Consider the following 26,434-nt stretch of genomic DNA (forward strand, 5'->3'; position numbering starts at 1 on the left):
ACCAATGAGAACGTGGCTTTAGACAGAGGGGCAGACCCTCAGGGGACCTTGAAGGGTGTTCCAGGGGGTCCCCAGCTGATTCATATAAATTTTGGGGGGTCACTTCACTTGACATGACAAAATGTTTGACAACCCACTGCTGTATACGGGACGGACCAATGAGAACGCGGCTTTGGACAGAGGGGGGCAGAGCTGATTGGCAGGGGCGAAGGCCCAATCGGCGGAGGAGGCATCCTCCTCCAAGGCGGCGTCGACCAATGGGCGGCACGAGTTCCCTAAAAATAGCACCTCCTCTTGTTCAGCACCCAAAGTGGAAGGATAGCAGGGTTGCCATGTCGGCTTATTATAAGCGACTTTGGGCTTGTCTTTCTGTAAAGTTGCTTGAAAATGTTGGTAGTTGCGGGTTGCAGTTTTTTGGGGCTTGTTTCTAAAGTGTAGTTACTTATTTGGGCTTGTTTCTAAAGTGTAGTTGCTTATTTTGGTATTGCTTCCTAATGTTGTTTAAACCAGTGTTTCTCAAACATTTTCAAGTGAAGGACCCCCCAAATTAATATGAATTTGTCTGCAGACCCCATCTGAAAATATTTTATGCCAGGGACCCCCTAACAAGATTTGTGTTGCTAAAATGTTTTTAAAATATTCCACATTTTTTTCAAGATGTTTAAAAAATAATAATTAAATAATAGCAGATCTAAAAGCACAAAACGCGCCACGGCACATTGTGAGCTTGTAGATCTGCTATTAAAAAAAAAAAAAAATCAGTGTAAGTAGGGTAGATCGGCTATTTTCAAATAGCCGTAGCCTACAACAGTCCCTTCTTTTAAACTTGTTTCTCTCACACAAACTGGCAACACTGAAGGGATAGCTGAGCTTTAGCTGTGGCCTTTTCAATGGACGAACAGTAAAAAAAAAAAAAAAAACCCGGGGCTGTTATTATCTAATATAAACCCTACATCCCCCCCAACTAGTCCGGTCTACCCAGTCCTCCACCGTTTCGTTGTGCGGAAGAAGAACCTTAAAAAAGAACCGTTCACACATAGTTGGTTTAAAACGGACCGCAGAGCGATAAGAGGGCAGAAAGTTAAGCGTCAAACATGCGTGTGAATCAACGAGAAGAACCGCGGAGGAAGGAATTATCTTCGCTCATCTGAGGCCAACAACACAACATCATCCGTGTATAACTACAATATATACTATTATTATTTTCTCTTTAGTGTGTGTGTCAAAATAAGAGGAAACCCCCAACCATCATAACAAGCTAGCCCGGTTTAGCAGCATTAGCTTGACAGATAAGATTATATATATATATATATTTATACATAAAAGTTAGCTAGCCTATAGGTTTATAATTATTATATCTTCACACCGAGGAGGACTGCCTGGATCTGAGATTTTGGATCTACATTCTAACAGAACAGAACGGCAGGAAAACGTAAGTAGCCTAGCTTGTGTGTGTAGTTAGTGTGTGTGTGTGTGTGTGTGTGTGTGTGTGTGTGTGTGTGTGTGTGTGTGTGTGTGTGTGTGTGTGTGTGTGTGTGTGTGTGTGTGAGAGAGAGGCTAACGTCATGATTAGCCTGGAGGTTTTTTGACAAGCTGTGAAACCAACGGCTGAGCGACACAAAACAAACAACACATAATAGAACCCCACAAAACGGCTTCATTTATTTACACTTCGTCGCACGTAACGACGAAGTGTAAATAAATGACGTATTTGTTTGTCCCCCCCGCCGCCAAAGAAAGAAAGAAAGTGTCGCCTGTGCCTTGGCGGCTCACGGCCACACTTTCTTTCTTCCTCCCCCCGGTTGAAAGGACGTTGTTTTCCGCCGAGCGACGCGGTCGCTGCGACGGACTGGACTGGTTACTTGTTAAATTAGCCTCAAGTGGCTAGCCTAGTAGCTAGGCACTTGAGGCTAATTTAGCTACCTAGCTAGCAGTGTTGCCATGTCCGCTTATTATAAGCGACGTTGGGCTTGTTTTTCCTGTTTAGTTGCTTTGTAAATATTGGTGGTTGCGGGTTTTATTGCGCTCGTTTCTAAAGTGTAATTGCGTATTTTGGGCTTGCTTTCCTAATGTTGTTAAAACAACACCCAGTGGTTCTCAAACGTTTTCATGTCTATGAACCCCCCCCAAAAAAATAGTGGACACAAATATGTTTAAAAACGCCCCCCCCCCAATCTGAAAATGGGGACCCCCGGCCCCATAAAACATTTTTGTTTTTTTTAAGAAATATTCAAAAATGTCCCCTTTTCCCCCCCAATATTTGGTGTGAAATTAGCATCTCTACAAGCTCACGCCATATGTTGTGAGCTTGTAGATCTGCCATTTTCAAATAGTCGCTTCTTTTGGGCTTGTTTTCACAGACATGGTTTCGCTTATGTCTCTCGCAAAATCTGGCAACACTGCTTAGCTAGCTAGCAGCAGCAGTACAAACAGCTGGGCCTTCCCTGCAGTGCGGACCAGCGTAGTAGTATTGTGATCTGTGTAACTTTTTAAACAAAATGCGTTACTTTAAATGAAATGGGGCGGGGAGGAATCAAAACTAAGTAAACCAAGGAACACCAATTTAAACCATGTAAAAATGATGCAGTACAATGTACTGCAATCACCTAATTATAGGTATTATGGTAACGGAGTAATATCTGGAAAGTATAGAGGTGTGTGTGTGTGTGTGTGTGTGTGTTAACATGAAATGGAGTTTTGAGCATGCGGACCAGACAGTGGGTTGGTTGGTAAACACTTCAACTTAAATCTTATCAATAAAATGCCACACATGGCGGCGCTTAAAACTACGTCCCCTGCACCGCAGTCTAGCGTCTTTTTACGGCAGACGCAGTTTGGCTGCTGCTTGAAACACCCAAATCATCATGATGATGCCATTGTGGTTCAGTGACTTTAGCTAGCTTGTTAGCCTCGTAGGGGCTGGCCATGGTTCACAATGTTGGGTTAATTATTGAACACGTTGTCCTCCTCCAGCGGTTAGTCCGATCCCCCTAGCCTGCTGCCTAACATGTAGTGTTGTTGGGTCTGCCTGGTTGTCTCTTTGCTATGACCAGCTAACCACAGATTAGCCGAATTATGGCTAAAATTAGTTAAAGTCATGACACATGTCAATCTATGGCAGTGATTCTCAATATCAACCTTTTTTTAATTTAAGTGCCCCCCCCCCTCCCCAGTTAGATAACATTTTTATCTCAGGGACCCCAATCTACACATTAAAACCTACATGTTTTATTTAAGTGTAAGGATCGATTTGTTTTTATTTGTATACTCAGATTTACAGACCTGCAAAGCCAGGGTCCATTTGGTTCCATTTGTACACAAAGTTCACAGACAGACCCATAAGGGTCCATCCATAATTGGTTCCTCCTGATGTGAATGTTTTTGTTTTAGATGTTATTCATTTGCACGACATCCATTTCTGGCCATAAACATGAGTGCAACTGCTTATTGCTATCAATGTGTTTAGTTGCTGGGCTAGTTACGGATTAACTTAACAGACACAACAGTGAGGTTCTATTTGTGTTTTCCATGGTGGAAACTTGCTTTATATCCACGTAATAAGTAATTTAGTCAGCTAAAACATAACTGTATTGGTTATAAGTTGGTCATGCAGTCTTTAATGTTGCCTCAGCTGCACTTCATTTTGCCAGTGGCTGCACCTTTCATAATAACATGCTCCTAACATGCTCCTCACATGTCATTTGAATGAGCAAAGAGGAGCGTCTGAAACAGCAGCACTCATATGCTTACTTTACTAAAGAGGAATGCAGAGAGACAGTCGGGAGAGTTGGCACATATTGATTTAAGATTTATATCGTTACATCATCTCATATTATAAAAGTATACAAGAGTAACATTCTTTGCTTTTGGGCTCTCAACATTGTTGCAGCAATAATGACACAGTAGAAGTGAAAGTAAAATAACAGTGTACATTAATCATAGCAGCACAATTTGAGGTGCGTGAATGTATACATTGTTACTCAGTACTTTGCGATCTATTCACATTGCATATGCAAAACATAAATGTATGTATAACTATAAATCAGAATGCCACTTTTCAGAAACCCATTTTCAGTCCATAATAAGTTTAACCTATTATTGTGAATATCACATTCATACCCAAAGCCAGCTGGCACAATTACATTTATACAACTCAAATGTTTTGTTTTGTTGTGCTGTATTGTATCATGGGTATGGCGCCATTACCTGGGGATGCAGTATACAGCCATACAAGAGGAAACAATAAATGTTCTTTTATTTTTATTTTATCTTGGCTATAGTATAGGTTATATGGAATCAATTAGGGATAGGGAGTGGCAAGAGCAGCTCAAGCAAACGGTGAACCTATAGTTTCCTGGCCTCCCACAAACATTTGGATGTAAACTAAAGCAAAGTCCACACCAATGATTTGTGTTTGTGATGCAACAAGTTGCAACCACTTGCAACGGAATTCCTTTGCAATGTTTTAAAACTGGACTGTCCCATCAATGAACCGGCACAGTGCAATTCAGACCACTACAACTGTTCTCTGTAAAGTATTGAAACGGTTTTGTCATGTTGTGAATCACTGGTGTGGACTTGCTTAATAACAGAACACAGCATATCTAACTTGAAATTATCAGAATGTGTATTTGACACAATTTTTAATCAGGTGCAGCTTGGTTTTCCCACCATATTTTGTGTGTGTGTGTGTGTGTGTACTATTTACTGCAGGCTACTGACTGGTCAGAGAGAATCGTCACTTACATCATTTCATCACGCCGGACTTGCCTATACTAGACGCTCCGGAATACTTTTAAACTGCTGTTGTAAATGTGAAATGAATCAATATTGAGCAAATACGTGGCCTATTTCTCACCTTAAACTTTTATCAGACACTGTTTTCTTTGGACTGTAAGGTGAAATAGATATAGTTTAGTTTCCAGACAAGTTGCCATTGTTCTTTAGCACACTCCTACTCGTATGAGGGTAGGGCTGACTTCAAATCTATTCAAGATCATGATTATTTTCAAACCTTTGCCGATTATTATTTTAGTGAAAATAGCAGATCTACAAGCTCACAACGCATGATGTGAGCTTGTAAATCGGCTATTTTTGTTGTTTTGTAACGCTACCGCTGTTCAACCAAGTATAATACAGGGTTAAGTGTTTAATCAGACTAATCAATTTAGTCGATGCTAAATGCTTTTTCTAATCATCACATTGTTGATCTTCTAATCTACATATCTAGTTGGATTGTGAAAAGGCAAAAATAGCTGCCGAAATTACATTTACTCATATGTGTAATAGACTGTTAATATCTACAGTATGTTTTATCTATCATTGTGTGATTGGAATATTTCAAACCTTTCATGGACTCGATGATGAACTAAATTTGCATATTTGTCACAAGATATCATATATTATATTTATGCAGTTTGATGTACAAGGTGCCCCACGGGCCCCAGCCTCATTCCTCAGCCCTGGTGGGGGAACTGTTAAGTATGGGGTTAAAATGAATGTCAAGTTCACCCAGAGTTTCCATGTTGGTGTAACAGTTCAGCAGCGCTCATCAATGTTTCTCCCAACTTCCAGCCTTTCTCACAGGGCTAGTGCATGCCATGGCAATTAACCCATTAAGAATGCATTTGTGCAATTTTTTGATTTCTTTGGATATTAAAAAATAGCTGATCTACATGCTCATGCTGCACTATGAGCTTGTATATCTGCTATTTTTGAAGAGCCAAATGAATATTAAAATGACACGGATGCGTTAGTGGATTAATTAAGTCCCCCAAAAAACAACAATTAGACAAAAAGGGTCATGCACTTGTTGCATGAACAGGACTGGTGGCACGTGGATCAGTTTTAAGCCTTTTTTATATTTAAAAGTTTGAGTAACGTACATGTGTAAGATGATCTCAGACAAGGTTAATTCATTTCGAAATTGATAGCTTTAGGTTCTTGTACTACTAGTGTTTAAACTAAAGACAACAGTCTTTCAAACAGTGATTTCTTTAGCAGTACCATGAACTTCTAAACCCAGTGGTTCTCAAAGTGGGGTCCAGGGATCCTCAGGGTTTCTTGAGGGGTTCTGGATCCATTTGTACAATTACCATTGGTCTAACAATCCTGACTTGGTTGAAGGGGAGCATCATCTATGCAGCTATTTAACTCATTCAATCCGGTAACGCGTCTGTGTCATTTTAGATTTGAGCTACAACCATTATTTTATACTTTGGCTATTAAAAAATAGCAGATATACTAGCTCATACCGCGGTACTATGAGGTTGTAGATCTGTAGATATTTGTGCAAATCTTTGAATATATATATATTTTTTAAAGTGTTCTTTGCTTCTGGGGGTCCCTGGAACAAAGTACAGGTCATGTTCTACTTGCCCGAAAAGTAAATTCTTACTCTTGATAGAACAAATTAATGTTAAATCCAATCGATATTAACTGCTGAGTGGTGACAGTCACTTTGAAAAACAGAATGAGTGCATGCTGCTAGTTGTAAAAAGGTAGCGTTGTCCTTCATGAATAGCCAATCATATTTAATGAAGACCGAATGCACTTGCCTCCTGTCGGGGCAACCTGAAAGCAAACGCTTGCCCTGAACGTTTTGTTTACTTGCCACAGGGCAACCGTTTTGGTGTCAACCCCTGCCTATGCAGTTTGAGACCCCACCTACAGGGTTGCCAGATCTGCTTATTATAATTTCCCGGCAAGATTTTATTTGAAAATAGCCGATCTACAAGCTCACAACGCGTCGCGAGCTTGTAGATCTGCTATTTTTAAATAGCTGATGTATATGTTAAAGTGCTCATATGTGACCCATAGTCGCTTCTTTTAGGGCTGGTTTTCCTAGACCTGGTTGCTTGTTTCTCTCACAGAATCTGGCAACACTGCCCACCTATCGGGATCAGGTGGCGATAGTGAGCACAGGTGACTGTGTGACGTCACCTGGAGTTTGACCTCTACCACGATAAGGGAGGAGGTCAGTGACTGATACCGCATATTCTTATCTCTGAGCTGAGTCTGCGGCCGTTTATATAATGACGATGGCGGGGTGGGTGAGACGGCAGAGCCAGGGAGACTTTGGGAGGACTAAAGGGTGTGTTGTAGTCCAGGGGTCTTCAACATGGGGTCCGGGACCCCTAGGGGGTCCTCAGAGCTACTATACGGGGTCTGCCAAATCTTTGTGTGATAGGATTTAGTTTTTTTTACATTAACCACTTGAACCCTAAAATTCCTTTTTCCGAGGGGAACATTAGCCGAAAATAGCAGATCTACAAGCTCTCAAGCTTGTAGATCGGCTATTTTTGGCAAAGAGGCTATAGGTGTAGAGGGAAAAAATAGCAGACCAAGTAAAAAATAAACTTAAATCTGAAACACAATTTTATACAATATAGAGTAGGGGTTCCCTGCTTCATCTCTCTCTCAGCTAGGGGGTCCTTGGACTGAAAACGAAGACCCCTGTTCTAGTCGTTTCAAGGATCTCAGGGAACCCTTTAGTATTACTTCTTGACTGTCATAGAAACATAGTTCATTGCATTCACCTGGTGGCATTCACCTTAAGCATGTGTCTCTAGGCTATGGATGATGCTGTCTGTAATGTTTAAACCTTTAAAACTGGGAACACATCTGGTGTAACCACTTTAACCATTATGGAACAACATATTTTGAGATGGTGGGGTCATATACATATTATTTTGGTCCTTGACATGAAAAAGTTTGAGAACCAACTGATTATAGCAACATAAGTTTTTTTTCCAAAAAACTATTAGGATTTATAAGACATTTGTAGAATCCCCAGAAGCAAATATTTGAGTTACAAATGTTCGCTTTAAAAATATATATATTCAAAGATTTGCACACATTTTCACGATTTTTCAAAAATAGCAGATATACAAGCTCATAGCACGGCACTCGGTGCCGGGCTATGAGCTTGTATATCTGCTATTTTTGAATGGCCAACGTAATCTAAAATAACAGATGCATTTCCGGATTGAAGGTTAACCACTTTTAAAACCTAGCGAAAATAGATACATCTACAAGCTCACAAAGCATTGCGTGGCTACATGTTGTGATCTTGTAGATCCAAAAAAATGTTGGTGCTATTTTTGAAACATTTTGAAAAGTTTAACCTATGATGATTGAGTCATGACATGCCCCGAAAAAGGGACGTCAAGCTGAAAGTGGTTAATGACATTGTGATGTGAAACGATGGTTTATTTACATTTTACACTGCTGTGGCTAGACCTGGCCCCGACTAAGAATTAACACTGTACCTAGCGTTTTTCAGAAGTTTAGTTGTGGACACGGTTAAATCCATACTCCTGTCAAATCTAGATGTGGCACCTCTACAAGTTAACAAACCGTAGCTTGTTATTCACAAAGCTATATGCACAGCTCAAGCTGCAGGCCAGAAGTTGCTGACACAACTGTATTTGATTGAATTGCCAGCACTATTAAACTAATTATATATCGTTTGAAACATACTAAATCAAAACTAATATTGACACTAACAGGTTGGGTTAATGCACCACAAAATACCATTAGCTAAGTTACATTCACTTAAAGGTGGAGGAGTTGGCCAGCTAGCAGCAGCAGAGCTCACTAAAAAGGTCATTTCAGCTGAAACAACCAAGTGTTGTTAGTTCACCTTCTAGTATTGACTGAGATAATACCTTGTCACAAACATAGGCTCAGATCTGGAGGTTGGATGCCTTTGGAGACGATTGGTGAGATATCACAGACAGTACATTGGTTATACAGCATTTAAGCTGCTGTTTCTGCTTAGTGAGTGGGTATAACATCACTTTTCACACACCCAAGCGGTCAAAGTTTGTTAGGTCTATCTATGACAACAGATGAGCTGGTTATATGAGAACACATGATCTGCAAAAAGATCAAATTACAATGCCCCCTATTGCTGACCTTTGAATCATTGTAGCTGTCTAATCAGGGAGCAGGTAGACTTAGGATGGCAGGTGTAATAAATATTATTGGACAAAGATTCAGCAGCAATATCACTGGTTCCTTGCAGCCAGTGACTTTGAGTTTAACAGGTGGTAAGATGTAGAGATAGCATTCTTTTCTTATCGATAGTGATTCTGACACCCATAACTTGCGTATCGTTTCGGTCAATACCGAGCACCGATCCAATACCGGTGTGTGTAAAAAAAAAGAAGAAATCTAGGACCGTGGTTCTCAAAGTGGGGTCCAGGGACCCTCAGGGTTCCTTGAGGGGGTTCCAAATGTACCCTTACATGTCTGTATGAGAGTTATGAGAGTTCATGAAATTAAAAAGTTTGAGAAACACTGAGGATTTGTTTAAAAAAATAGATAAAACAGTAGTGCAACATCAACTGAAGCATACAAAATAATTGATGACTGTAAATTACATCAATATAAATATAAAAAATATAATATATATATATATAGATAGATAATAGATAAAAGTGGTATGGGAATGGCATAGACTGGCATACTCACCGATGCCAATACCAACATTTTAGGCAGTATATCGGCAGCTTTTCCAACACTGGTATACTGGAGTGTTGGAACAACTTTAGTAAGATGTCCCTGCTCTTTAAAAGGACACTGGCATTGAAGAACTATCACGATGAGCTGCCTACTAGCTATAGAAATCACTTAGTGCTTCTTTTTTTTCTCCACATAAAGCGCAGTGCAGTTCCACAGCGCCTGCCAGCTCACCAGCGGTGTGTGACACAGACACTGTGCCTACTTTGCCCACCCATTGCAGGAATGTTTTGTCTCTTTAATCCATTAAGTTTGGCTATTAAAAAAATTGCAGATATACAAGCTCATAGCGCCGCACTATGAGCTTGTAGATCTGCTATTTTTTTTAAAGTAGTGATTTTTTGTGTGTGCAAATCTTTGAAATAATATATATGTATATATATATATATTATGTCTTAAAGCAAACATTTTTAACTCCGATCTGTGCTTCTGGGGATCCCTGGAACAACATATTTTGAGATGGGGGTCCGCAGCCAATTACATATCATTTTGGGGGTCCTTGATATGGGAAAGTTTGAGCACCACTCATTATAGCAACACAAGTCTTTTAAAAAAAACTGTTAGGATTTAGAAGACATTTGTAGAATCCCCAGAAGCAAAGATTTGAGTTACTTTGAAAAAATACATATTCTTTTTGCACACATTTTCATGATAAAAAAAAAGAGCTGATCTTCAAGCTCATAGTGCGGCACTCGGTGCTGCGCTATGAGCTTTTAATGGGTTAAATGCAGGAGGGGGGAGACGTGAATCACGTGATGGGAACATCCTATTGTATTCTGAATGTTGTGGTGTAAGTGGCTGCATTTGAATCTGTGCTGTAATAGGACCTATTTCACTTTCATCTGTGTGACCTGAAGAGACCTTGTTTCTCCCAAAGGAATTTAACTGGCAAAACGCATTGGCTCCAACACTGGGCCTTGTCATGTAAAGTATCAAGACAATTCTATAATCCCAAATGTGAAATTTAAATGTCTATTTAGTAGTGAAAATAGATCTACTAGCTCACAACACGTGCACTTGAGGGGAGTGGAAGAAGTTCACCTGTAATGACATGCCCAACATAAGGAATCCAGTTTGAAAGTGGTTTCACTTAAACTAGTCTATACTTAGTAGACCGGAATCCCAAGTGCTCTATTCACCTCATTCATTCTTGGCCTCTCTCCAGGGCGGCGCCGTTGAGGTTTTCTCTGTGTGCTGCTTCACTCAATATCTGTTCACTTAGTCCCTAGTAGGCTACTGCAGGTGTAATGCTGGTAGTCGGCACTGTTGCCAGATTTTGCAAGAGAAACAAGCGGCCTGGTCTATGAAAACGAGCCCAACCAAGCAACTAGGCTAATGTTACATCAGCCATTTGAAAATGGAAGATTTACAAGCTCACAAGGCGTCATGTAGATCTGCTATTTTCAAAGAATATTGTGGGAAAAATGTGAAATATTTTCACATTTTTTAAAACCCGTTGATATGGGGCTACCCCCCCCCCCCCCTACTCTCCTACCTGACCTGTTTTCGCTCCACACTTCCTCTCCTCCACATTTTTTGAGTGCTCGGGTCTCCTCTTCCTTTTTAAGTCTACATTCCCGCTGATTCTAGAAGCACCTTCAATACTCTTTAAAGACATTTTAGCTCCTGTGAGCACCCGGTTGGCCTCTGTGTTTTTCTCTGCAAATCATTTTAACCACTGTAACCATTATTTTACATTAAAAATGTTTTACATTAACATTTTTAACTCAAAACTCAAAGGTTACATATTGTATTTGTGACTCAAGCTTGGAATTTACTGCTCTACTGCATTTGTGGCAAATAATAATCTATAATTTTATCAATTGCCCAGGCTAACATGGTGACGTATGGAATACCCATAAATATATACATTTCCATAAATGTCTTTCCTGCATGGAGGAACCTAGAGGGCAGCGCCCGTCAACGTGCTCTGACTGTCACACTGGAGTGCACCCAGAGTCGGACCACACCACACGCCCCCTTTGTTGCATACAGGCTGCGTCCATGGCGACCGGCCCCTCCCCTCCCCTCCTTGTGATCCCAGCTTAGCCTGTGTGAGAGAGAGAGAGACGGTGAAAACATAGCTGGCCGGGGTCTTAGCGTGGTACTTATGTATGGGTTGATTCACGAGAAGACGAGCCCATCCCCACCCCACCCTCTGAGCCTGTCAACACGGGGGAACATAAGTTAGGTGGGTGGGGCATGTGTGTGGGTAAGCGCAGCCGATTGACGGATCGACGATCGTGTCCTTTAAAGCGGCACTTTCTCTCTCTGCCAATGTGGTGGTGGTGGTGTGGTGTTGTCACATTGTCTCCAGAGGGTGTGAAGGAAAAACTGGATGCAGCGTCGACTGGGAACATGGGGTGGCAGGGACGCAAACGTGTGTGTTTGTGTGTGTATATTCCACACTGTAAGCCTGACGATAATCTCCCTCATAAAGAGAGCATATTTGTGTGTGAGTGACTGACTGACCACAGAGCTTAACTGAGACACTAGGCTACATTATGCAATCACGTACCTCCACTTCCCTCTTTAGAGCCAGTGGGTTTTGGCTGCCACAACTGTCTTGTGTGTGTGTGTGTGTGTGTGTGTGTGTGTGTGTGTGTGTGTGTCTGTCCATTCGCATGGGGGGGTGTGTGTGGGGGGGTTAGTTTCGGCTTGTGGTTGAGATACGGGTGACAGCAGTTTGGAGGGTTGTAGTGGTCGAGAGTGCCTGGTTTCGGTCTGGTGTCTGAATAAAGCTACTTTCCATTCTGTGAGAGTGTGTGTGTGTGTGTGTGTGTGTGCAAGCAAACGCTGTCGTGAGGGGGAAATGTCGCCGTACGTACATGCGTACATGCGTGCTCGCCTGCGTGTCTCTCCTTACAGGGTCTGGTTGCCGCCGTGTCTGTTTTTAATGGGAAGATGATGCAACTGGCCATTCCTCTTTTCTACCAGGCATGGTAAGTGCGCGTGCGCCGCCAACGCGCGCGCGCACTTACATTTTGCGTCTGTGTGTGACATTGAGAGGGGATGTTGCTGAATGAAGCCTAGCCTGGATGTTTGCACTGGAGGGTGGCTGGTTGCTAGGCGATGCTAGCGTGTTTGTTTTATTTTTAAAGAGAATCACTGCTGCCGAACATAACAGATCACACACACTCTCATTCGCACACTCCCACACACATTATGTGCACACACACACGCACGCAAACGCAGACACCTTGGCCTGCACGTAATGAGTCTACTCGTCTGTGCAAATGTTAGCGTCAAGCGGTGTTCCCGCGGATCCTTAAAAAGTCTGAGAACGTCTTGAATTTAATTTGTGAAATTCAAGGCCTAAAAAAATTCTTAAAATGTCTGGCATTGTAGGAGTTGGGGCATTAAATCTGATCTGTGGTAGAATGAATGAAAGCGTTTTGCAGACGGAGGAGTTGTTTCACTCCATTGTTTATTTCCTGACTTGAGCAGACGCGGTCGTATAGAAGCCCAGGACAAATGTGAAACGACAATACATTACTGGACGTACACTCTGCTTTGGTAGGGTGGCGGTACGCTACGTTTTATGTGGCTGTCAGTGATCTGCATTTTACATCAACCCAAAAGTAGCTTCCTATGGGCTGCAGCGAAGGGAAAAACGCAACAAGAACACAACGCTGCAATGAATGGGAAACGCACGCTTCGATGTGATCCCCATCCGTAGCTGTAGTTTGTCGATTTATTTTTGTCGCATTAATAAGACCCGAAGTGCCTTCCAAATCAGTAGTTCTCATACTTTTTCGTAATTTTTCAAAAATGTTCAAATATAGCAGATGTAAAAGATCGCTGCGTGGCACTAAGTGACTCTCTGTGAGCTTGTAGATCTGATATATGTTTTAATAGCCAACGCTAAAATCTAAAATGACACAAATGCTTTCCCTGTTTTAATGAGTTAATGGAATTATTTTTTAAAACTTTTTAGAGGTATTAAAAAAGTAAAAAATGTGTGCAGATAACCCGGCTGCAAGTGTTTTTTTTTTTTGAGGGTGTGCTATTGGCACATGGATTGAAGAGAGAAACTTTGGAGGTAAGAATGGGGTGACTGACTGGCTGCCCCACCCTGGGCATGAAATCCAAACCTGCTCTGAGTATTTATAGTGTCTTTCTCTCAGACATAAGGGAGCTCATAGGCTGTGACACAGCACACATGCGCAGAGCACACACACACACACACACACACACACACCCATTCCACTAAAACCAGCTGGAGTTACTACCCACACCTACCGTCCTTTTTTGGGCACATGCCTGCTCTCTGTGCGTGTGTGTGTGTGTGTGTGTACACATGCTTGCTTGTGGTGCATGACCTAACTGACAATGGTGGAGGGCCTTTGGAGCCATGTGGACATTCTTGTTGAGGACGTCCCTCTCACCATGATGCTAGGGCTTTCCAAGTGGAGTTGTTGGCTCACACAAACAATAGACATCTGATTGTCACATTCAATTCGGCCGTGCTGCTCAGATGTGAATGTCATTGGACATAGTTCAGAAGGTTATAGCCAGTGTGTGGTGGTTTACAGTTGCTGCTGATGCAGGCCAAGGGTTGGAGATATAGAGGCGTTAAGGGAAAATAGCCTCTGAGATCTCAAAATGTCCCTGAAGTCTTGTGTTTTTACTGTGGATTCATGTAGGGTGTCTATTGAATTCAATTCAATCAAATGGAATCGGATCGAGACCTAGTGAATTGAATCGGGAGATCTTTTCCAATACCGAGTCCTATCACACAGGCAATGGCTCATTTTTATCTGCAAAAGTCTTTGGCAACATGCTGTAAGGCTAATTTTCCAGTATTTAAAAGGATATTTCACTTTCAAACATGTTATATTTACAGTGTGTGATAAAAATGAATATCGAATACCTAAATACTAAATCAAGTAACTTAAAAACTGAGATGTTTGAAAGTGAAATATCTTGTTAAAAATAAGCATAATTTATGTTTATATTTACAGAATCACAATTCCTAAGGAATACATTACATTGCAATACAAATTTACGTCCTAAAAATGTATAGTATATTGTATGTCGGGGGAATACACCTCCTGTGCGTAGTTGAGAACGGTGACATTGACATAGTGTTTGTGGTCGTGACTCATCAGTGGGAACTGTAGTCTGAAGTAGGAAGCTCCCAAGCATATCAATTACAAACGGCCGACTTAACAAACGTTTTACATTCTGAAAGCGTGTGGCCGGGAGATATCCAACCAGACATGGCAGAGAAGCGTGAATTTATGGTAGCACTTAAGGCGAGCCCACTGATAAAAAACGGCGCCAAGTTGTAAAAGAGGCCATAAACGCGCCAATTTAGTCGAAGCGTCTAACAGGCAGACACCTGACCTCTTCCAAGAAATCCAAAGCCCAACGGGTGTGATGGTGGATAAGTTGGACCCCATCAGGCAACGTATTCCTCCACAAGCACTGAATGAACCATTGACTGCATAACAAAATGGGTCGAGATTCTGCCTCTGCTCCCCCTCTTTAGAGCCCATGAGGTACATTAACCCATTAAAACCGGGAAAGCATCTGTTGTCATTTTGGATTTGAACTAAAAAGCATTATTTTATACTTTTGGCTATTCAAAAATAGCAGATCTACAAGCTCGCCTGTAGATCTGCTATTGACAATTTGTGCAAATATTTGAATATCTATATTCTTTTAAAGCGAACATTTTAAACTCAAATCTTTGCTTCTGGGGGTCCCTGGAACAAAATATTTTGAGATGGGGGGGGGGGGGGGGTCGGCGGCGGCCAAATGCATATAATTTTGGGGGTCCTTGACGTGAAAAAGTTTTAGCACCAGTGACTGATATAGCAACAAATGAGATCATGTTCATATTGTACTTTTCATTAATACATTTCAGTGCAAGGTTTAAAACAAACAATGATAATATGCACTGAGAGACTGAAACGGAAAAAAAGGGTGATCAGGAAATAAACAAAATCAACAATCGCAAATAATTTGGACATGTCTCTGAGGGATTAATAGAATTGATCTGTTAATTGTATTTCCTCCACTCTGTTTATTGAATAGACTGTTGGGTGTCGGGTTAGTTCTGTGGTGTGGTTGAAGGAGTGTCAAAGGGATGGGATCATGTCTGTGTCGTTGTTGTTGACCACTCTGCCCCCTCTCCTCTCTCCCTCCCTCCCTCTGATCCTCCCTGCAGCTGTAGACAGTAATGGGTGCATTCCTAGACAAGCCGAAGACGGAGAAGCACAGCGCCCACGGCGACGGCAACGGGCTGCGCTACGGCCTGAGCTCCATGCAGGGCTGGCGGGTGGAGATGGAGGACGCCCACACGGCCGTCGTGGGGCTCCCCCACGGACTCACTGACTGGTCCTTCTTTGCCGTGTACGACGGCCACGCCGGCTCCCGGGTGGCCAACTACTGCTCCGGCCACCTGCTGGAGCACATCCTGTCCGGGGGGAGCGACTTCGGCTCGGGGGCCGCCGGCACCGTGGACGGCGTGAAGGACGGCATCCGGTCGGGCTTCCTGAAGATCGACGAGTTCATGCGGAGCTTCTCGGACCTGCGGCAGGGCCTGGACCGCAGCGGCTCCACGGCGGTCGGCGTGCTGCTCAGCCCCAGCCACCTCTACTTCATCAACTGCGGCGACTCGCGGGCCGTGCTGAGCCGAGACGGCAAGGTGGGCTTCTCCACCCAGGACCACAAGCCCTGCAACCCGCAGGAGAAGGAGCGCATCCAGAACGCCGGCGGCTCGGTCATGATCCAGCGGGTCAACGGCTCCCTGGCCGTGTCCCGGGCCCTGGGGGACTACGACTACAAGTGCGTGGACGGCAAGAGCCCCACGGAGCAGCTGGTGAGCCCCGAGCCCGAGGTGAGCGTGATGGAGCGCGCGGCCGAGGGCGACGAGTTTGTGGTGCTGGCGTGCGACGGCATCTGGGACGTGATGTCCAACGAGGAGCTGTGCGACTTTGTGCGCTCGAGGCTACAGGTCTGCGACGACCTGGAGAAAGTCTGCAACGCGGTGGTGGACACGTGCCTGCACAAGGTAAGGGAATCGATGTGCACATGTTGTTTTAACCCATTAACACATCCACCGCCAGAGGTTAATCTCATAATGTACTCACCAGTGCCAAGGTGTTTTTGTTGTTTTTTTGTTTTTTTCATGTCGCCATAGATCTTGTTAAAATCCTTAAGATTGAGCCGTGAACGGTCTGTTTACATCCGCGAGATCTCCCTGTATCTCCCAGTGAAGATCGCGTGTCAAACGGGGCATCCATGTTTGAGTTAGAGCGGATTACGTTAAACAGTGAAATGCGAGGAGAAAAAACTACAGGAAGAGAATTGAGTTTCAGTTTCGTCTGTAGAATGGGAGCGGGCGTGATCGTCGAAACCGGATCCCAAATAATTCTATTTCCTGTCATCAAACCGGAAACGGAAGTGGATCAAAAAAATTCCGAAAGTGCACCCGGACCGCGCATGCGCGAAAAGACCGCAGCCCGTAGGACTACGGGCTCGGCGCTTAACCGTTGGATTTAACGGCCCGTAGAACTACGGGCCCGGCGGTAAAGGTGTTAAAACCGGGAACGCATCTGTGTAACCACTGACTTTAACCATTATTTTATACTTTGGGCTATTTTTGGAAAATCTTGAAAATGTGCGCAAAATTTGAATATCTACATTTCTTTTAAGCGAACATTGTTAACTCAAATCTTTGCTTCTGGGGGGGGGGGGGGGCGGTCCCTGAAACAACATATTTTGAGATGGGGGTCTGCTGCCAAACATTTTGGGGACCCTTGACATGAAAAAGCTTGAGAACCACTGATTATAGCAACATTTTTGGAAAAAACTGTTAGGATTTAGAAGACATTTGTAGAATCCCCAGAAGCAAAGATTTGAGTTACAAATGTTAGCTTTAAAAAAATATATATATTCTAAGATTTGCACAAATGTTCACAATTTAAAAAAAGGCAGATCTACCAGCTCGTAGCTTGTATATCTGAGCTGTTTAAGAAATCTAAAAATAACACCGATTCTTTCCCGGTCTAAAGGCGGTTACACACCGGCGAATATGCGAATATACGCAAAATTCGGACTCGTTCCGAATAATTAAAAGACGCTTTTTTCGCTCCGCGAAACTGATGTGGAAGCTTGCATTGACTGTATAAGGTTTTAAAAAAAAACGTATTATTCGCATGAAAAAAATCGCCCAGGTGTGTAAGGACCTTAAAGAGGTTAAAGGGATATTTCACTTTCAAAAAAACTTTGGGTCATTTTATCTTCTACTCAGGCTTTTGGGAGCCCTCCAGACCGTTTTTTAAGTTGCTTGATTCAGTATTTAGATATTTGATATTCATTTTATCAGACACGCCCCCTTCCTATACAAACCCATTATAACTTAAAACTACATTTCCGCGTATTAGGAGGGCAGTGTGAGTCACCAGAACCAAGGACGGGTGTTTTTGATGAATCTAACATGTTAAAAATGGAGTTTAAAGTTATAATGGGTTTGTATAGGAAGGGGGCGTGTCTGATAAAATGACTATTAAATATCTAAATAATGAATCAAGCAACTTAAAAACGGTCTGGAGGGCTCACAAAAGCCTGGGTAGACGATAAAATGACCCAAAGTTTTTTTGAAAGTGTAATATCCCTTTAAGCATTTATTTTGATTGCCTTCTGGATTTCAATATTGTGATATGAGACTAGTACATATCGTCTGGGATTATCATCATCATAATATTGTGATGTAACATAAACTGTCTGTTTCTTGTTTTTAATCAGTTAATAAAAAAAAAAAATATCGAAACATTTGAAAATAGACTATCTACAAGCTCACAACACGTCACATGTGACATGTTGTGAGCTTTATGTTTTTGCAAAAATTCTAATTGATATCGTCACAATACGATGCTATCGTTACAATATCGATCTACCTCTGTACAGCCATACATAGACGTGAGACAAATTAAAAGAAAAATACAGGTGTATTGCATGATAGAATTATAGCAATTAACATCCTATCATGCTCTGTGGCATTTATAAAAAAATGTTGAGTAGGCCCAGTTGACCTCGATTTGTGATCAAGATGGCAAGAGACAAATATCTATCCTAAGTGGCCTTGAAAGAGGGTTCATTATTTGGCCTCAGATGGCAGGAGCTTCAATAACAAAGACAAGACTGCTCAACTGGCATCTAGAGTTTTGGGAAAGACGGTCCGTAAATGGGGGGTCGGAAATCGTGGTTGAAAGTGCACATTTAATGGCTGTAGTGCTTATGCATTAGTGAGATATGTAAAGGAAAAACAGAAGAGCAACTCTTCCTCAGGTGACTGAGACTGTCGATGCAGGATGTGGTTAGACCGTGTCAGCAAGAACAGCCCATCGACAACTGCATTGAGATGGCTATTATAGGGTAGGGTTGCAGGGCATGAGCCCCTCATTACAAGGACAATGCACATTTGAAAGTTCAGTGGTGCAAAAAACCATAGACACTGGTCTATAGAGATGTGGGGAAATGGTGATATGGTCCAATGAGCGGTCATTCATCATAATCGACGCACTTGGGCGAGTGCCAGTGGTGTAACATTTACTAACAAGTACTGTACTCAAGTACAGTTTTAAGTTACTTTTACTTTATTGGAGTATTTCCAATTTTCAGTACTTTTACTTCTACTCCACCATATCTCAGAGACAAATATTATACTTTTACTCCACTACAATTATTTGAAAACTTTAGTTACTTTGTAGATTTTGATAATTATCACAAAACATACAGTAACCACTTCAGTCCTATATTTTGGCCATTTGAAAATAGCCGATTTACAAGCTCTAAATGCGTCGCATTGTGAGCTTGTAGATCTGCTATTTTCAAAAGATTTGTATACAATCTATACATTTGAAAACGTGTGAAATGGGACATTCTGCGTAATGAGTACTTTTACTTTTGTACTCCAAGTATATTTTGATACCAATACTTTTGTACAGCGCGAGGCGTTGTGAGCTTGTAGATCTGCTATTTTTGGCTAAAGTTATCCTCAGAAAAGAGATGCTAGGGTTCAAGTGGTTAAGGTAAAAAAATCATATCACACAAAGATTTGGCGGACCCCCTGTAGTAACTCTGAGGACCCCCTAGGGGTCCCGGACCCTCTGTTGAAGACCCCTGATCTATGCCATTGCCAAGGCACATTGAAGTGCTGCTCATAGTGGCCCAACACCTCACTAACACAATTTATGTTGGTTTTTCCTTTAAAATTGTCAACCGTCTGTAGTCTTGTGTATGTACTAAGTGGGATCAATGCAATACATTCAACCCACAGTCTTCATCTATACCAACACAAAGATCACAGGGCAATAACGGTCATAAGTATATTTAACAGCAAGTTGAAACTTTTCCTTTTGTGGCAGCTTGGTAGATGCAGATGCTTTGTCGTAGGAGGTGTTAAACATAGAGCAGGAGGCTAAGACTTCGTTTATTTTTTACAGCATGCAAATTCTCTACAGCATGCAAATTCTCTATCTTTGTCAACAACCCTCTGCTGAAAAAAAAACACAGTTGATTAAAACTCAAACTGCACGGTCGTTCTCAAAGCCCAATTTACGTCACTTTCCAGTTGTGTGCCGCACACGCTGCTCTCATCTGTCAGAGGGATGTAGTCTACCAATCAAGAAAAACATCACAAATAATAGGCTGATTATTACACTGTCTTGATTTCAACAACTGAAACCATTAACCGCATTAACCCTGACGTCTTTTGTTGTTTTATTGGCTCTATATGCTTAATTTATACATGTAACAAGGGATGGGACGATAATCGTTATTATTGTTTTTTGTGATAAAAACAACGTCTCACAATAATCGCATCTCAGAGATTTTAATTCATCTGAAATTGTCCTCTGTCATACAGGAGGAATTGGCTTCTGTTGAGCTGCAAATTCAGTACCACTTAAACCCTCTATACTTACAAATCGATACAAATCGATTTCGGCAAACATTGCACATCTACAAGCTGACAACGCGTTGATCTTGTAGATCGGCTATTTTTGCCAAACGTTCCCCCGAGAATAGGGACGCTGAGGGTTCAAGTGGTTAACAAAAGTGGCATTTTAAATTCTGACCCAAGTTTTCTGAACAACTTCAAATATTTATACAAAAATTACAACAAATGTATTGTTGCTATGTACTGTACATACAGTATATATGTAGCAGCAAGAACCCCAAAAGGGGTTCCCGTCCTGAAAGGCATAGTTACAAATAGGGGTTCCCGCCCAAAATGGGTTAAGCATAATTGTGATTATGGCGATTATCGTTAATCGCAATTATTTTTGCCACAATAATCGTCGTGACATGTCATTTTCATATCGTCCCATCCTTGGTTGTAACCGGGGGGTTGTGCGGGCGAAAATAGCAGAATATACATTGTGGTCCTGTCTGTGCAACTCAAGTTGATGCTTATGTTTTGTTTCTCTCTGGTCTTGGTCCTCCAGGGGAGCAGGGACAATATGAGCGTGGTGCTGGTGTCTTTACCTGGTGCTCCCAAGGTCTCCGAGGAGGCCATAAGGAAAGAAGAGGAACTGGATAAGTACATAGAGAAACGGGTTGAAGGTAAGGAAGACCCAGCAGGATATAGATCAGTCTGAGGCTGAATACGTACAGTACACCTGAACTTGACTTTGTTTATCTCCAATAAACGTAACGTGTGTGTGTGTGTGTGTGTGTGTGTGTGTGTGTAGATCTGCTGGCGACCGGTGGGGAAGATGGACCCCCTGACCTGGTGACTGTTGTGAGGAGCATTGCCACTGAGAACATCCCCAACCTCCCGCCCGGTGGAGGCCTGGCCAGCAAGTAAGTAATACAGCATGGAAAACAAAAATGTAGCCACTACACACGCACACACACACACATGCGCACGCACACACGATAAGATAAACACATTGATCCACCTATTCCAGCATCTGATTATAAACAGTACTCTATTCTGCCAGGCGACAATACTAAGAGAAAAGCAGCCGTAATGCCCTGCTAATTAACCAATCAGAAAGACCATTTGCCAGGTGCAATCAAACCTTTTTAGACCATTTGCCAGGTGCAATCAAACCTTTTTATTTTATTTCAAGGACCGTCATAATAACACTATTTTGAGTTGCAGACCTGTAAGGTTCCATTTTGGAACCCTGCCCCTATAGGAATTGTTAAAGGGGAACCGTTAACACATCCACCGCCAGAGGTTAATCTCATAATGTACTCACCAGTGCCAAGGTGTTTTTGTTGTTTTTTTGTTTTTTTCATGTCGCCATAGATCTTGTTAAAATCCTTAAGATTGAACCGTACACGGTCTGTTTACATCGGCAACATCCCACTGTATCTCCCAGTGAAAACCACGTGTCAAACGGAGCCGCCATGTTTGAGTTCTGACCGTTTATGTTAACATGGGAAATGCGAGGATGAAAAACTACATAGGTTTACAGGGATTTTTGTGTACGACTTAGAATGGAGGCCGACGGGAAACAAAAAACGGGATCACACTTCCGGTCGACTTCGGGTGGTGTTACACTGAAAATGGTCCCCCTAGAAAATTGAAAAAAAACTTAACAGTTGGATTTAACGGACCGTAGGACTACGTTCTTGGCGGTGGATGTGTTAAGGAATCGCTAAGTAACCGGAATCGTTAAAATCCTTACAGGATTCCAACACTGTACATGTAGGACAAATATTGTATGTGTCGTCCAAGCAGTGATGTGTGTGTGTGTGTGTGTGGTCGGTGTGTTCACAGACGCAGTGTGATCGAGGCCGTGTACAACAAGCTGAACCCCCACAGAGAAGAGGAAGGGGTGAGTTGCTCTCTCTAAACGCTCCCACTCTTCATCCTCTACACATCAACATGGCATGGTAAATTAGAGCACTTCACTCCATACCACATGGGGAAACACTTCTTTTTAATGTGTGTGTGTGCAATGCATGTACTGTGTGTGTGTGTGTGTGTGTGGAATACATACGCTGGATCTACTGTAAGTGTGGGTAAGGGTTGAGGATAGGACTCCTCAACAAAATGGACAGGAATTCCACATTGCTGACTTATTTGGTTTGAAAACATCAAAAGCCTCAACAGACTGCTTCTCTCGCATTGTCAGTTATACAATAGCAGTTACCTTGCCTATTGCCTATCGCCTTTTTATTTGGAAGTCGCATCCATGATATTCCGACTTGAGATGTAATATTCTGACTTATCAGGGCAGGAGAATTATGTTTTTGGACCAGCCAGACTGGTCCAAAATTCCAAATGGAATTGTAAAATTTGTAAAGGGCCTCTGAATTATCTGGTTATCTGCAAAAGGGGGCTGGTCTAGTTTACACTAAATTACCCGATGCACAATTTAGCAGAGTTTAGCTGCTGGTATCTTAACCTGCTGATTAGAATAATATCCGAGAACTACAATATATCTTTAACTCCTTTTTTTTGGTGTTGTATTTTGTCAACAAATTAGTTGTTTGGTTAAAGGACCACTTCACCAATTTTCACCTGTCTTCATATAATTGGTCCTCATTCTGTCTACTTGCTGTGTCTCAGAGGAGGGCTGTAGACAGTTAAAAAAAAACTGCCCAACAATGACATCATGACACCAATGACATTTCAAACTTTAGTGCAAGAACAATGGCTTCTATTTCAGAATGCAAACTTTCTAGAAAGAGAAATGCTGTAGTTTCTATCAGCTTGGCAGGTTTCTGAACTGACCGTATGGCCCACCAATGAGACGCAGAGTGAGTGGACTTGAGTAAAAAATGTTCGCTTTAAAAGAATATATATATTCAAAGATTTGCACAAAGCTCGTATTGCGGCACAAAGTGATGCGCTATGAGCTTGTTTATCTGCTATTTTAGAATAGCCAAAGTATAAAATAATGCTTTTTAGCTCTAATCTAAAATGACACTGATGCTTTCCCGGTTTTAAGTCCCCAAATATATTACCACTGCTAGTGCTAAGTCTGATCAGTCAGTGAGCTCTGTCGATTACTTTTTCCCGATTAATTGAATAATTGAGAAGTGCGTCATATATCGATGAATCTGCGTGGAAACATTCTAATTGATATTTTAAAAATATTTTACACTTTCAAATATGTTGTACAACACAGTCATGCAAAAGTACTGATAGTTTATTTTAAATCGACTTGTTTGCTTAACTGCACTCGTTTTTTTGCAGACAGAAATTAGCTACACTTATATCTATATACTTATATATAGCTTTATACTTTTATATATTTAGAAATATATTCCGACTTGAGATAATTTATCCAAAGTGTGTGTGTATGTGTGTGTTGATAAGGCCATGGACTAGGTGTTTTCACTGGGCTGTGTGGTTGCTGATTGCCGTTGACACAACTTGTCTGTTAAAATGTAAAGTGCAGGTCACTGGGGCTCCTGGCTCACTGGGTTGGTGGTAGACTGTGTACTGTACTGTATGTGTGTACGGGGACGTGACACCGGGCTCCTAAACACTGCCGCACCAGATTGTATGAGGCTAGACAAATGTGATCACTGTGTGTGTGTGTGTGTGTGTGTGTGCACACTTCAATAGCATAGGTTGATGTTTGTTAGCTGTGTGTGTGAGAGAGAAAAGAGAGCGTCGTGGTTGATTTATACTTTGTTGCGTGCTTTGTAGTGCACCGAAAATGGCAGATCTACAAGCTCACAACGGGGTCGCTAAACTAGAACATAGTGGGCTTATAGATCGGCTATTTTCCAAGTGTGCGACACCGGCCGCGCAACTAAGTACAAATCGCCCTTTAGCTAGCGATGCGGGTGTGACCGTGGCTGTGCCTGCAGAGTCTGACCCTGGCGTGTCGCCCCAGGCCGGTGCGGGGGAAGGCACTGCCGGAGCGCAGAGTGAGGAGGGAGATGAGCGGAAGGCGTTCCTTCTGGAGGCTCTGCGGCAGATCCGCTTATCCAACCGGGTCAACTACAGCTACCCCTCGCTCATGGAGGCGACGCGGGCCGCAATGCGCCGACCGGGGCAGAGCACCGCGGCCGACGGTGGAGCAGGGGAAGCGGAGGGGACCCCTGTCGCCGGCGCCGAGGAGGACCACAGCCGGAGCCCCGTCTGCTGCCGCCAGGAGGGAGCCTGCTCCGAGGACCAGGAGCAGCCCGCCTCCCCTCCCTCTGTCCCCTCGCCCCCACCCTCCCCCGCCGCCACTGCAGAGCCCAGCCATGGCACGTCCACCGCTGCGGACGTCCTTGCCCAGCCCGACCCCTCTGCCTGACCCTGACCCCTCCCCCCTGACCTCGTCGCTTCAGCCAGACACACTGTGACCCCTTGTCCTTTTGCTCTGAGCAGCATTTCCTGCTCACAGGCCGAAGTAGAACACATAGGAGTGCTGCTCTTGTTGATCATGCCAGCTTGTTCATCATCTCCGTCTGGTTGCAGCTAAGACGGCAACCATTCAGTTTTAATAACGACATGAGAGCGGCGCTTCTATCTGTTTAAAGTACTGCGTCACCATCCTCCCGCTTCCTCCCACACACTCCTGCCACAGACTGTATAGAAAAACCTCCTTTTTCATCTAGTGCCGGATTATCCCAGCCATTTTCTCCCTCTGACCAGCCACCAATCTCCCCCAACTCCCCTCCCAAACTATGCTTCGTTAGCTGGTAGACTGAAACAAAAAAGCGTACGTGCTAATGCAGTGAATGTAGCAGTATTGTCTTTGCTGGTGTTTGATTCGTCATCCTGTCTCCCCCCCAGAACAGAGAGAAGAACCCCCTCTGAACTGTAGCTGTTTAACATCCCAGTGCCCTGCACGGTCTCCAAAACCTACAGCAACTTAACTGACTGTGTGCGTGTGTGTGTGTGTGTGCGTGTGTGTGTGCGTGTGTGTGTGTGTGTGTGTGTGTGCGCGCGCGTGTGTGTGTGTGTGTGTGTGTGTGTGTGTGCATAAGTATCGAGTGACGGTGAAGAGACTTCTGACTAATGCCGAGCTGTTTTGTGAGTGAGGCTTGTCAATATGCTCAACAACAATCTCATGCTGTAATAATCCAACCTTTAGGTATTGTTGAGGAAAGACTAGACGGTTTAAGTGGTTAAATAATTCCCTTGCTCACACACTCCATCATTGTCCTTATACTGTGCATAGGAGCCTTAACAGCAATCCAAAGAAAGAGAATTTACTTCCTGCAGTTGGGGTTCAGGGCGGCACTTTTGGGGCGAAACATGAGGGTCCACTAAATATGTATTGAGTTCAGCCCAAAGGCCTTGAAATTGTGTTTTTCCTTTATTTTTTTGGAGGGGGGAGGGGTTAAAAGACGAAGGGGGAATATTTACCTTTTTGGTCTTGTAGCACAAGTATGATCAGACCATTAACGGAATGTAATCTGTGGTGGAGAAACGCAAACAACAGAACGGCTTGAATGTTTTCTGTGCAAATGCATGCGTGGTTGACTTGTTGTCTGGTCTGTTAGCGTAGCTGAAGTGTTGAGGTGAACAAGCCTAAGTGTCCATAAAGGTACAGCAGTTCCATGTCCACAGACAGAATGTATACATCCAGACAAAATCCTTGGCATCTCCCCTGTACTTTTTTCATGTGGTATATTCCAACTGCTCAAAAGATGCATTCTGAAACTGCTTGGTGAATTGGAACAGACTGGTAAAATTGAAAATAAAAAGGTGTTTTATTTTTTTCCTGTGTGTGAAAGGAGATGGAGAGATAGTTGTCATTCTGTTTGATGCCCTGTACATCGGCAAAGCATGGACTGCAGCTGTTTGCATCATCTATGGCGCTCACTGTTCCCGGGAACGTTATGCTAAATGCATAGTGTGTGTTTGTGTGTGTGTGTGTGTGTGTGTGAGATAATTCTATTTGTACGCACTTGGTTGGGCCATATCAGTCCCACACATTAAAATGTGATCTAATTAATGAACAAATAAAATAATTTCAGGTCAAATCCA

At 42.8% G+C, this 26,434-nt stretch overlaps 1 protein-coding gene across 5 annotated transcripts; it reads left to right on the plus strand.

Annotated features, from left to right (window-relative positions):
* The first annotated feature begins 808 nt into the window (after positions 1 to 808).
* Positions 809 to 26,434, plus strand: ppm1bb (protein phosphatase, Mg2+/Mn2+ dependent, 1Bb). 5 transcript variants are annotated; one of them, XM_080456066.1, is made up of 6 exons: positions 809 to 1,432; positions 15,701 to 16,546; positions 20,985 to 21,102; positions 21,231 to 21,342; positions 22,271 to 22,328; positions 24,345 to 26,434. In XM_080456066.1, exons 2-6 carry the CDS (start codon positions 15,713 to 15,715, stop codon positions 24,750 to 24,752), a joined length of 1,530 nt encoding a protein of 509 aa, XP_080312192.1. In that variant the 5' UTR covers positions 809 to 1,432; positions 15,701 to 15,712; the 3' UTR covers positions 24,753 to 26,434. The 5 variants fall into 5 exon arrangements, with proteins under 5 accessions (XP_080312192.1, XP_080312193.1, XP_080312194.1 ...); XM_080456067.1 differs by having other exon boundaries at positions 814 to 1,432; positions 25,240 to 26,434; XM_080456068.1 differs by having other exon boundaries at positions 816 to 1,432; positions 25,235 to 26,434.

Source organism: Gymnoscopelus braueri (assembly GCF_963280865.1).
Source record: "Gymnoscopelus braueri genome assembly, chromosome: 17".
Taxonomy (NCBI): domain Eukaryota; kingdom Metazoa; phylum Chordata; class Actinopteri; order Myctophiformes; family Myctophidae; genus Gymnoscopelus; species Gymnoscopelus braueri.

What these genes read in the sequence shown, in the direction of transcription:
- ppm1bb (XM_080456066.1), top strand. Translation starts at nt 15,713, where the DNA reads ATGGGTGCATTCCTAGACAAGCCGAAGACGGAGAAGCACAGCGCCCAC. An exon ending in TGGACACGTGCCTGCACAAG is followed by an intron (nt 16,547 to 20,984) that starts GTAAGGGAATCG and finishes TTGGTCCTCCAG; the next exon opens with GGGAGCAGGGACAATATGAG. An exon ending in GGTGGAGGCCTGGCCAGCAA is followed by an intron (nt 21,343 to 22,270) that starts GTAAGTAATACA and finishes GTGTGTTCACAG; the next exon opens with ACGCAGTGTGATCGAGGCCG.